The sequence below is a fragment of the Oncorhynchus nerka genome, linkage group LG2 (genome assembly GCF_034236695.1).
Source record: "Oncorhynchus nerka isolate Pitt River linkage group LG2, Oner_Uvic_2.0, whole genome shotgun sequence".
NCBI classification, from domain to species: Eukaryota; Metazoa; Chordata; class Actinopteri; order Salmoniformes; family Salmonidae; genus Oncorhynchus; species Oncorhynchus nerka.
This window is the reverse complement of record NC_088397.1, coordinates 27,470,268-27,482,404: the sequence shown is the minus strand read 5'-3', so window position 1 is coordinate 27,482,404 and position 12,137 is coordinate 27,470,268. Positions and strand designations below refer to the sequence as shown.

General features: G+C 46.4%; 1 protein-coding gene across 1 annotated transcript; it reads right to left on the bottom strand.

Annotated features, from left to right (window-relative positions):
- Positions 1-192: 192 nt before the first annotated feature.
- Positions 193-5,642, bottom strand: LOC115133454 (desmin). Its single transcript, XM_029666699.2, has 9 exons — positions 4,823-5,642; positions 3,511-3,571; positions 3,013-3,108; positions 2,495-2,656; positions 2,005-2,130; positions 1,577-1,797; positions 1,091-1,134; positions 682-770; positions 193-312 (listed from the first exon to the last, which is right to left on the bottom strand). The coding sequence occupies exons 1-9, from the start codon at positions 5,428-5,430 to the stop codon at positions 271-273; spliced, it is 1,449 nt and encodes a 482-aa protein (XP_029522559.2). The 5' UTR covers positions 5,431-5,642; the 3' UTR covers positions 193-270.
- Positions 5,643-12,137: the final 6,495 nt, after the last annotated feature.

Sequence of the window (12,137 nt, the reverse complement as noted above, 5' to 3'; positions counted from 1 at the left end):
CTAACGTCAGCCTTGTGATAGAACGTACAGTATCATATATAGTCATAAATAAAGGCAAACGGTGCACATAGCTGTAGTAGGAAGTTACAAACAGGTCGGCTCGTACTTGAAGTCACCCAGCCTTTTGACTATTTCATTGGAGCGAGTGACCTTTGTGTCTTTGAAATAAGAACAACTAAAGGGTCACCAGGGTGAGTTGATAAAGTCCTTTTCGTTTTTATTTAGTCTTTTTGTCTTCCCTCAGTCTTCATCTTCTCTTCTGTTTGTATGTTACATGATATCCTGCTGGTGCTGTGTTGACTCAGAGACCACCTATAGGGGGAGACAAAGAAGACATGTACTGTAACGGGAGGAGGAGAAAGCAGGGGTGGTGTGTATTAGAAGTGAAATAACAAGGCTATTATACTATTGGGAACGATACAGGTGTGAAGTAAAGTTGCAATGTGTGTTGGTAGGTAAGTATGGCTTGTGAGAACTTGACTCAGGTGGAAGGAAAACATTTGGTGGATTGTATTGTTGTCAGCGAGGGGAGAGGAATTTGAGATATTCTCTCAAATACAAGTCTGTGCAAATACAAGTCTGTGGGTGTGTTTGTAAGCTATCTCTGGTTCACTCTACAAACAGAGGGGTATCTCTATGTCAGGGGGTGTGTGTGTGCTTGCGTGCGTGCGTGTGTGTTACCTCTCCATCACGGGTCTCGATGGTCTTGATAAGGACACTTTTCTTTGAGTGTGACTCAGCAACGCGGTGATGATGCTCTGGACTCGTTTCTATCCAGACAGACAACCGTGGAATTAATACTCATCATCTTTTACATCTCATCTCTCACCTTTTTTGAACATCTCTGTTCACCTTCTTAATATTGTGCCACCCCTTAAAATCTATTAATGAATGGTTATATTTATGCGTCAGCAGTGAGGGGATCATTTGAAGTTCAAGCCTGTCACTTTTGATTTACGGTGAGGTAAACAGCACTGCAAAAGATTGAGCTACTTGTATCAATTGTGCCCTCTTGTGGCTCGATGCTGTAACTCATCTTATTTTGCAGCAGCGTTTGACAAAATAGAGCGTGTGTGTGTGTTATTCTTACCACGGAAAGTCATGGTGGAATAGTTCTGTATGGGCAGGGAAATCCTACAGACGGAGAGAAAAGGGAGATGTCAGTTTTTAGCAGTGATACCAAATACCATCCTCATACAAGATTATTCATCACCTCTCTGTCCTCAACCCTCTCCTCCTTTCTCCTCACTCTTCCTTCAGCCCCCTGCCATTGTCTTCTCTTTCTTCCCTCGCTCTCCTGCCCTCCTCTATCTCTCCTGCCCTCATCTATCTCTCCATCTCTCCTGCCCTCCTCTATCTCTCTATCTCTCCTACCCTCCTCTATCTCTCCATTTCTCCTGCCCTCCTCTCTCCATCTCTCCTGCCCTCCTCTATCCCTTCCTCTCTCTTTCCCCTGCTTCTCTCTCTCCTGCCTCCCTCCTCCTGCTTCTCTGTCACCTACCCCACTCCTCCTCCCCCATTTAACTTGCTCTCCTCCTCCTTCCTCTCTCTCATCTCCTCTTCTCCCTCCTCATACCTGCTCTCCTCTCCCTCCAGCAGTTTCCTGTAGGTTGCTATCTCTACGTCCAGGGCCATCTTGACATTGAGCAGGTCCTGGTACTCTCTCAGGTGCCTGGCCATCTCATCCTTCATGTTGGCGATCTCAGCCTCCAAACGGGAGATGGTGTCCTGGAACCCGCCGGCCTCCCGCCCGTGGCGCTCCTCCATCTCTCTCATCTGCCTCATCAGAGACTCGTTCTGCAGGGAGGGGGTTAGGGGGGGGGGAGAAATTAGAGAACGAGATTGACATGTTTCTTGGACGTGAACTTGCAGACCAGGGAAGGAACAAATGAAGAGAATGAGAAGGAGAGGAATGAAAGCGTGGTGGCATGAGTTATGAAAGTACAGAAGGATATGAGGAGGAATAAATGGTGTCGAGAGAAGTATTCAGACTGAGAGACTTACGGTGCCTTTAAGTGAGTCAATCTCACAGGTGTAGGACTGGAGCTGGTGTCTAAACTCCATGGTCTCCATCTTGGCCTCCTTCAGAGCCTCATTGTTCTTGTTCACCGCCTGGTTCAGGTCTGTCACCTATAGGTCAGCAGGGGTCAGAGGTCAACAGGAAGTACAGGAATCACTTTGTCTGACATCACAATAACGGCACCCCTCAGAGTGCCAGAGACATTTTCTAGTAAATCGAAGAATTTGACTGATCTGATCTCTCTCTCTTTCTCTCTCGTGCTATATCTCTCCCTCTCTCTCACTCTCTCTCGCTTTCTCTATTGTTCTCTCTCGTTCTCTATCTCTCCCTCTCTCTGTCTCTCTTTCTCTCACTCTTGTTCTCTATCTCTCTCTCTCTTCCCTCTCTCTGTCTCTCTCTCTCTTGTTCTCTATCTATCTCTCTCCCCCTTCCCCCCTCTCTCTCTCTGTCTCATTCCTCAACCCCCCCCATCACCTTAGACTTGTACCACTCCTCGGCCTCCGAGATGTTCTTGGCGGCGATGCCCTCGTACTGGGCCCTGATGTCCCTGAGGGCAGCTGTCAGGTCCGGCTTGGACATGTCCATCTGGATCTGCACCTGGGTCTCCTGCATCTGGGACTGCATCTCACGGATCTCCTGCAAGTGAGGTGGGAAGGGAGGGGGAGGTGGGGAGAGGGGGAGGTCAATAGGTTTAAAGTGGAAGAAAGTAGAGGAGGAGGAGAGAGAGTTGGAGAAGGAGAGAGAGTGGGAGAAGTCAATAGGTTAAGGTTTCTACAGCTTTCTCTTCTCCATTGTCTGTTTTGAAGCATACACACACACAAATAGTGTTTGTGTGTGGTGTGTCTGTTTGTGTTTGTGTGTGTCTTTGTTCATTCCTACCACAGAGAGACAGACAGATGGAATGACCAATGACTGGATACATTGACAGATAGACAGACAGACCAACTGTAATAACACATAGCACATTAAAATACACAGACTGAGTAACGTACCTCCTCGTGAATCTTCTTGAGGAAGGCGATCTCCTCCTGTAGCGTCTCGATGCGTCTCTCCAAGTCTAGACGGGCCAGAGTGGCAGCATCAACATCCTAGAACAGACATTAGATTAGATTCATTCAACAGACATCTCACTGGGCAAAAAACTGATTGAACCAACATTGTTTCCACGTCATTTCAACCCCCAAAATAAGTGTGATGACGTTGAATCAACGTGGAAAACTAAGGGCAATTCGTCTTTTTTTCACCCAACTTTTAACCTAAATCCAAATGGTATGGAGATTTTTGTTGTTGATTTAACGTTAAATTCACATTCGCTGACAACTCCAACAACAAAAAACTCTGCGTTGAACTGAATGACGTCGGTGCCCAGCTGTGTGGCAGTTCAAACGACTATCCAGTCTACATTCAGATTAAAAGCAGGGAAAATACTAGTAGTGAGACATGAACATATTCTCATATAATCTGTGTAGATTTAATAGTGTTGGACTCACAGCTCTGAAAGCACCCAGGTTGTTCTCTGCGTCCTCCCTCTGAAGGATCTCTTCCTGCAGTCTGGATACACAGTCGAACAAAGAGATGGAGCGAGACCCGATCACAATTGTGTCTTAAACATATCCGCCCGGACCTTTTAGAAAAACATTTTGTGTTGAACCTTTATTTAACTAGGCAAGTCACCCGTCTAATAACAAGTGATTTGTCATCCAGGAATTGTTTGATAGGGACTTTACGACTGCTGTGTGGATCTAATGTGCAAATGTGGTCTTAATCCAATCCCAGGTCCCATTTTGAATACCAGCTCTAGATGTCACAGGGGGCCGTACAGACAGCTAGAGAGATCTGGATTATATCTGTCTGAATACAGATGTTTTCATTCCTGGCCTTTTATAGAGTCGGACCGCGGCGACGGTAAGGACATGCCTCTGTAAGGGCTAGAGGCTTAGGCCATACCCTAATTTGAGAAGGAGGCTGGCTTTAGTCTTTCAGAAGGAGGCTGGGTCTAGTCCTTCAGGGGTTAGGTGGAGGACGGATCTTGTTGACTTAATTAAAGGTCCACTGGAGTTGGAACAAGACTCTCCCTCTCTGCACTTGTGTGCCTCTATCATTCTTCTCCAGTCTTTATTCGTCACTAGTGCTCCTCTCCTATTTCACGGGTTGAATGAGAACGACATGCACTGCGTATTTAATGTCATCTAGGCCTACACTTTAACAGCAGAGGAGGCATGCCAAACTCGCAGCTATGCAAATGGCAGTAAGACTATCACACACTTGAAGAACCTGAAGCAGAAGCACTTCCTATTTTACCTACAGTAAGAATCCAAATACACAACGTCTCCAACAGCACCTCACAGTCAGTCCACTTGTAGTGAGTGATATGACCAAGTATAAAAATACTTACCGTGACCACAACAAACAAGCCAGATAAACCACAACAGCTAATCGAGAGGCGCTGCCTGAAATCCCAGGGGACTGTATGCATGAACCAGCCGTGACATCAGTGCTGCTTTTGGTGGCTGAAATGTCACGCTTACATTATACTAGGATCTTCACTTCTAGAGTTCTCCTCTCTCTAATCTTACCCAGGTTCGTCTCCACTTATCCACCAATCAGAAACGACACCCCTGCAGTCTTACTGAGCAATTCATCAATCAATCAAATGTATTTATAAAGTCCTATTTACATCAGCAGTTTTACAGTAACTTCTAGTTACCGTATTTCTACCCTACTCTTCCTCCTTCTCCTCCTACCTCCTCCTTCTCTTCCTCTCCCCCCTCATCCTGCTCCTCTTGCTCCCCTCTTTCCTACCTGAGTTTGAGTTTGTCCAAGTCTTCGCCCAGGTTGTCCCTCTCCACCTCGACGCGGCTCCTCTGATTGGTCAAGGCCTCCACCTGGCGACGCAGGTCCCTCATCTCCTCTTCGTACAGGTCGGCGATGCGTGTGGGTTCACGCCCCCGCAGCCTCTCAATCTCCACCACCAACGTAGCGTTCTGCTGCTCCAGGAAGCGAACTTTCTCGATGTAGCTGGCGAAGCGGTCGTTGAGGTGCTGCAGCTCGACCTTCTCGTTGGTGCGCGTGTGGAGGAACTCCTGGTTCAGCGCGTCGGCCAGGCTGAAGTCCAGCGTCTCCCCCATCCCCGCGTAGGACCGCGAACCGTGGGCGGTCGATGACATCACAGGTCCGCCAAAGTGAGACGAGGTGCGGTAGCCGGAGTAAGAGGGCGAGGCGGAGGTCTTGGTGACTTCGTAGACCCGGGAGGAGATGTGGCCGGAGCCGCCATGTCCGAGCCCCCCACCCGAGCCCCGGCTGCTGTAGAGGGAATGGGACATGGCAGGGCTGTATCCTGCGCCAAAGGTGCGGCGGTAGGAGGAGGAGCCAGACTGGGCTGACTGAGCAGAAGAGCGGTAGGAGCTCATGGTGGAGTGCAGAATCTTCTGGGCTGGAGCAGGAGAATGTTCTGGGCTGGAGCAGGAGAAGGGTCTTGGCTGGAGCAGGAGAATGTTCTGAGCTGGAGCAGGAGAAGGGTCTGGGCTGGAGCAGGAGAATGTTCTGGGCTGGAGCAAGAAAAGGGTCTGGGCTGGAGCAGGAGAATGTTCTGTGCTGGCAGCTGGAGTGGACTGGAGCAGGGAGGCTGACTGAGGGACACACAGGACTCACTCTGGCTATTTGTAGTACCTACCCCCTCATATCCCCTCCCTCAATACCCTCCCCTCTTTCCATCTCTACCCCTCTCTTCCCCTCTCTGTCTGTGTCTCTATCTCTCAGTCTCTCATCCCCCCCTCTCTCCCTCTCCAGAATGGGCTGTCACAGGTCCTGGTGTGGGGTATGGTATTTGGTTCAGATTGTGTTCCAGAGGGAGAGGAGAGGGTTCTGGGAGGCTGTGTCCACCCTGACCGTCACAGCAGCATGACTGAGCTCACAATGGCCAGCTAGACCTCATCTCAGCAATTGGACAGCTTCATGTCCACACCCCAGCTCAGCCCTAACCTTAGCCTCAACCATAACCCTAACCCTAGCTTCATGTCCACACCCCGGTTCAACCCTTACCCTTGGGTTAGGAAGGGGTCTATACTACATCACTCAAAGCAAGGCTAGGATGATATCAATGCTACTCTTTTGCTCTTTCATTTCTAAATGGGTTTGTAGAATATAATTTGTTGTATTGTTACTCTGTCTGTTGTAGTTTGATGGAGCTGATTGGTTGATTCAGACATGCTCCAATGACTCATGTTCTTCATAACATTAGGTTTACTGGATAGCTAAATACGAAAGCATAGTCATTCATCGACAGCATGTAGTACACAATACACCATATTAGTTCACCCTACATCATTTGAAGTGCTTCCGCAGGGAAGACCTGGCTTCACTGAGTTCATGACAGAACAGTTTAAAGATGGGTTTAAATGCTGCATCATCCACACATGGTTAGGCAGAGTGCTCTTCTCAGTGGGGGAGGTTAGGCCAACCTGCCTTAAAAAGGAAACACATCCCAAAGAGGAGAGAGGTATGTGCCTGGCCTGCCCTCTCTCCTCCAAGAAACGAGCAAGAGAGCCATCATCGTTCCTAAGCAAAGCGTGGCCTAAACAAAGGGGTGCCATTAATGATGATGTCATCATAAACATCTGCCACAGCACTCACTGGCTGACGGAAGGGGGCTTTAGCTTTCTAAGGACCTCGTATGGACTACGGATGCCATGATGGGACGAGAGGAAAAAAGACATTTCTCAGGAGACCTCATCCTCTCAGATTAACCCCAGACTCTAATGACTTTCATGGAGAATTGTATGTATTAGTGAAGTCAGAAGACAGACAATCCCACTTATGCAAGACACTTTGGGTTTAGCCCTTGAGGCTCACATTGCTCCTAGGGGCTGAGTGTGATAAGCCACTATCTACCTAGAGAGCGGAGTGGTACTATACCACTATAGAATTATCACTGAACCATCACAGTGGATTATTGTCATGTTTGTTTATTTGTCTATTAATCCCCATAAGGGATGGGTTGCCAATTGGCGATTTGACACGAAAATGAAATATAATTAATTAATTTTTTCATTCATTCATTCACCCACCAGTAGTATCACATAGACACAAAAGCCTACCTCAGAGGCCATCACTGTGGGGCCCAATGAGTGAGTGAGGTGTACAGTGATGGCTCCTCCCCTACCCAGGCCTGGTGGTGTCAGAGCTACAGCTACAGCCGAAGTCGGAAGTTTACAAACACTTAGGTTGGAGTCATTAAAACTCGTTTTTCAACCACTCCACACATTTCTTGTTAACAAACTATAGTTTTGGCAAGTCGGTTAGGACATCTACTTTGTGCATGACACAAGTCATTTTTCCAGCAATTGTTTACAGACAGATTGTTTCACTTAAAATTCACTGTATCACAATTCCAGTGGGTCAGAAGTTTACATACACTAAGTTGTCTGTGCCTTTAAACAGCTAGGAAAATTCCGGAAAATTATGTCATGGCTTTAGAAGCTTCTGATAGGCTAATTGACATAATTTGAGGTCAATTGGAGGTGTACCTGTGGATGTATTTCAAGGCCTACCTTCAAACTCAGTGTCTCTTTGCTTGACATCATGGGAAAATCAAAATAAATCAGCCAAGACCTCAGAAACAAAAATTGTAAACCTCCACAAGTCTGGTTCATCCTTGGGAGCATTTTCCAAATGCCTGAAGGTACCCCGTTCATCTGTACAAACAATAGTACGCAAGTATTAACACCGCGGGACCACACAGCCGTCATACCTCTCAGGGAGGAGACGCGCTCTGTCTCCTAGAGATTAACGTACTTTGGTGCGAAAAGTGCAAATCAATCCAAGAACAACAGCAAAGGACCGTGTGAAGATTCTGGAGGAAACAGGTACAAAAGTAAAACGAATCCTATATCGACATAACCTGAAAGGCCGCTCAGCAAGGAAGAAGCCACTGCTCCAAAACCGCCATAAAAAAAGCCAGAATACGGTTTGCAACTGCAAATGGGGACAAAGATTGTACTTTTTGGAGAAATGTTCTCTGGTCTGATGAAACAAAAATATAACTGTTTGGCCATAATGACCATCGTTATGTTTGGAGGATAAAGGGGGAGGCTTACAAGCCAAATAACACCTTCCCAGCCGTGAAACACGGGGGTGGTAGCATCATGTTGTGGGGGTGCATTGCTGCAAGAGGGTCTGGTGCACTTCACAAAATAGATGGCATCATGAGGTAGGAAAATTATGTGGATATATTGAAGCAACATCTCAAGACATCAGTCAGGAAGTTAAAGCTTGGTCGCAAATGGGTCTTCCAAACGGACAATGACCCCAAGCATACTTCCAAAGTTGTGGCAAAATGGCTCGAGGACAACAAAGTCAAGGTATTGGAGTGGCCATCACAAAGCCCTGACCTCAATCCTATAGAAAATGTGTGGGCAGAACTGAAAAAGTCAGCGCAAAGAGGCCTACAAACCTGACTCCGTTACATCAGGAGGAATGGGCCAGAATTCACCCAATTTATTGTGGGAAGCTTGTGGAAGGCTACCAGAAATGTTTGACCCAAGTTAAACAATTTAAAGGTAATGCTACCAAATACTAATTGAGTGTATGTAAACTTCTGACCCACTGGGAATGTAATGAAAGTAATAAAAGCTGAAATAAATCATTCTCTCTACTATTATTCTGACATTTCACATTCTTAAGTAAAGTGGTGATCCTAACTGACTGAAGACAAGGAATTTTTACTAGGATTAAATGTCAGGAATTGTGGAAAACTGAGTTTAAATGTATTCGGCTAAGGTGTATGTAAACTTCCAACTTCAACTGTAGATCTACCAGACTGAACACTGTGTTCACAGTGGAACAGACCCAAGCAGAGACCCAAGCAGAGCAGTCAACACTCAGCAGAGAGACAGTCAAGACATGTAAACAAAGAGCAAAGTGCTACCTCCAAATCCTCTTCCTTTCTTTCAACTCTCCTCTTCGTCTTCCATCCCTCTCTCTCTCTCTCTCTCTCTCTCTCTCTCTCCCCCTCCCCCCTATCGCTCTCTCTCTCTCTCTTTCTCTCTCCATCCTTGTCATACTCTCTCTCTGTCAAGGCATGTAAACAAAGACCTGTGCTTCGGCCTTCCTCCTTTTCTTTCTATTCTCCTCCTCTTCCATTCCTGTCTCTCTATCGTCCTCCGCTCTGTGCGTCCCAGCACTATATAAGGCCGGGTGCTGCTGGGTCTGATGGTGGTGCTGTTAAATGACCAGCATGAAGACCAGCAGATGGAGACTAATATGAATGAGAAGCAGAGCAGGGCAAGACCATGTTTATGATCTATGTGTGCTTTGTTATGGACTGAGCCAAAGAAAGCCTGGACTGAGCCAGAGAAAGCCTGGACTGAGCCAGAGAAAGCCTGGACTGAGCCAGAGAAAGCCTGGACTGAGTCAGAGAAAGCCTGGACTGAGCCAGAGAAAGCCTGGACTGAGCCAGAGAAAGCCTGGACTAGAGCCAGAGAAAGCCTGGACTGAGCCAGAGAAAGCCTGGACTGAGCCAGAGAAAGCCTGGACTGGAGCCAGAGAAAGCCTGGACTGAGCCAGAGAAAGCCTGGACTGGAGCCAGAGAAAGTGAATGGACTGACTGCTGGATCAAGACGATCTGATCGTCCTTCCAGTTATTATCTTGGTTTTGGTTGCAAGGCCAAAGGGCAAGGACATAAGCACAGTTGGCCGTCACCAAGTAGGTTTATCTCCATTTTAAAGGCCTTTGGACTGATACTACGTTAATCATCCTACTTTTATTGAGATGGTTGAATCGATTTTTGCTATTCCAAACGCTACAGAGAGTAGTGTGATTTTCTTTTTTGAACCACTGTTAGATGTTCATTTACCATACTATTTCTATTTGTATTTATTGAGGATCCCCCGTTAGCTGTTGCCATGGCAGCAGCTATTCTTCCTGGGGTCCAGCAACATTAAGGCAGTTGTATACAATAACAAAGTATTACATGACATTACATTTCATAACACTTTTCACAACACATTGAGAGTGCGCCCTCAGTCCACTACTCTACTACCACATATCTACAATACAAAAATCCCTGTGTACCTGGGTGTCGAGTGTGTGTCTTATCATGTGTATGTGTGTCTGTGCCTGTGTCTCTTCACAGTCCCCGCTGTTCCATAAGGTGTAAATACTGAGGAGTATTTCTGTCTGTAATAAAGCCCTTTTGTGGGGAAAGACTCATTCTGATTGGCCGGGCCTGGCTACCCAGTGGGTGGGCCTTTTTCCCACGGTGGTGGGCCCCTGCCCAGTCATGTGAAATCAATAGATTAGGGCCTAGTTCATTGATGAACTGTAACTCTGTAAAATTGTGTAAATTGTTGCATGTTGCGTTTATAATTTGTGTTCAGTATACTTCTCTTCCCTGTTTAAGTGTTCTATGTGTTCAGTATACTTCTCTTCCCTGTTTAAGTGTTCTATGTGTTCATTCCCTGTTTAAGTGTTCTATGTGTTCAGTATACTTCTCTTCCCTGTTTAAGTGTTCTATGTGTTCAGTATACTTCTCTTCCCCGTTTAAGTGTTCTATGTGTTCAGTATACTTCTCTTCCCTGTTTAAGTGTTCTATGTGTTCAGTATACTTCTCTTCCCCGTTTAAGTGTTCTATGTGTTCAGTATACTCCTCTTCCCTGTTTAAGTGTTCTATGTGTTCAGTATACTTCTCTTCCCTGTTTAAGTGTTCTATGTGTTCAGTATACTTCTCTTCCCTGTTTAAGTGTTCTGTCTCCATTTAGTCCCTTTAACCCGTGTGCACCTTTGTTATATCTCCCGCTCCCTCTTCAGGTGACACCATTGTGCTCTACGTTGCCGGGCGAGCAGGACCCCTGTTCTCTCACACTCTAAAATGAACACACGGCAGAATGGGAACAAAAGCCCTCAAACCCTTCCAGGCAGCAGGCATTCCAGTCAGGCTGCGTCAGGGGGGAGCAAGTCCCTGGTAGGTCTACTGTACACTGAGCGCACAAAACATTAGGAACACCTTGCTGATATTGAGTTGCACCCTCTTTTTCCCTCTGAACATCCTCAATTCATTGGGGCATGGACTCCACATGGTGTTGAAGGTGTTCCACAGGGATGCTGGCCCGTGTTGACTCCAATACTTCTTACAGTTGTGTGAAGTTGGCTGGATGTCCTTTTGGGGGGGGTGGGGGTGGGTGGGGGTTTGTGGACCATTCTTGATACACACAGGAAACTGTTGACACACTCAAACTGGTGCGCCTGACACCTACCTAAAGGCACTTCAATATGTTATCTTGCCCAGTCACCCTCTGAATGGCACACATACACAATCCATTTCACCTGGATTCACCTGGTCAGTCTATGTCATGGAAAGAGCATAATATTCATAATGTTTTGTACATTCAGTGAATCCAGGTGAAAGCTATGATCCCTCATTGATGTCACTTGTTAAATCTACTTCAATCAGTGTAGATGAAGGGGAGGAGACGGGTTAAAGAAGGGTTTCTAAGCCTTGAAACGATTGAGACACGGATTGTGTTTGTGTGCCATTCAGAGGGTGAATGGATAAGACAATACATTGGTAGTAGGTGCCAGGCCAGACCGGTTTGTATTAAGAACTGCAACACTTTTCACGCTCAACACTTTCCCGTGTGTATCAAGAATGGTCCACCACCCAAAGGACATCCAGCCAACTTCACACGACTGTGGGAAGCACTGTGGGAACATGGGCCAGCATCCCTGTGGAACGCTTTCGATACTTTGTAGAGTCCATGTCCTGACAAATTGAGGCTGTTCTGAGGGCAAAAGGGGGTGCAACTCGATATTAGGAAGGTGTTCCTATTGTTTTGGACACTCAGTGTACGTCTCCCTCTAATGTTTTAACTGTGCAACAGGGTTGGGGAAGCTACTCTGAAAATATAATTTGCCAAGCTTAAGCTATCCCTAAGAAAAATATAGTTTACTTAAAACCTTATACTGCAGTGTGCTAAATCAGGGTCACACAGAGTGATTCTTCGTAGTCTTAAACAAATCTACTTTGAAACAAAATGATAAAACTCACACACATTGTTATGGGCTTAAAACCCCGTACCATGTCAGATATAGAGTTGAAATGTATTACATTTTGAGTTTGCA

Excerpts from the sequence above, each read along its gene's own strand:
- LOC115133454 (XM_029666699.2), bottom strand. The coding sequence starts at position 5,430 with ATGAGCTCCTACCGCTCTTCTGCTCAGTCAGCCCAGTCTGGCTCCTCC. Across the intron at positions 1,135-1,576 it reads CTGGAGGGAGAGGAGAGCAG|GATTTCCCTGCCCATACAGA; the intron begins GTATGAGGAGGG and ends CTCCGTCTGTAG. Across the intron at positions 771-1,090 it reads TTCCACCATGACTTTCCGTG|AAACGAGTCCAGAGCATCAT; the intron begins GTAAGAATAACA and ends CTGTCTGGATAG.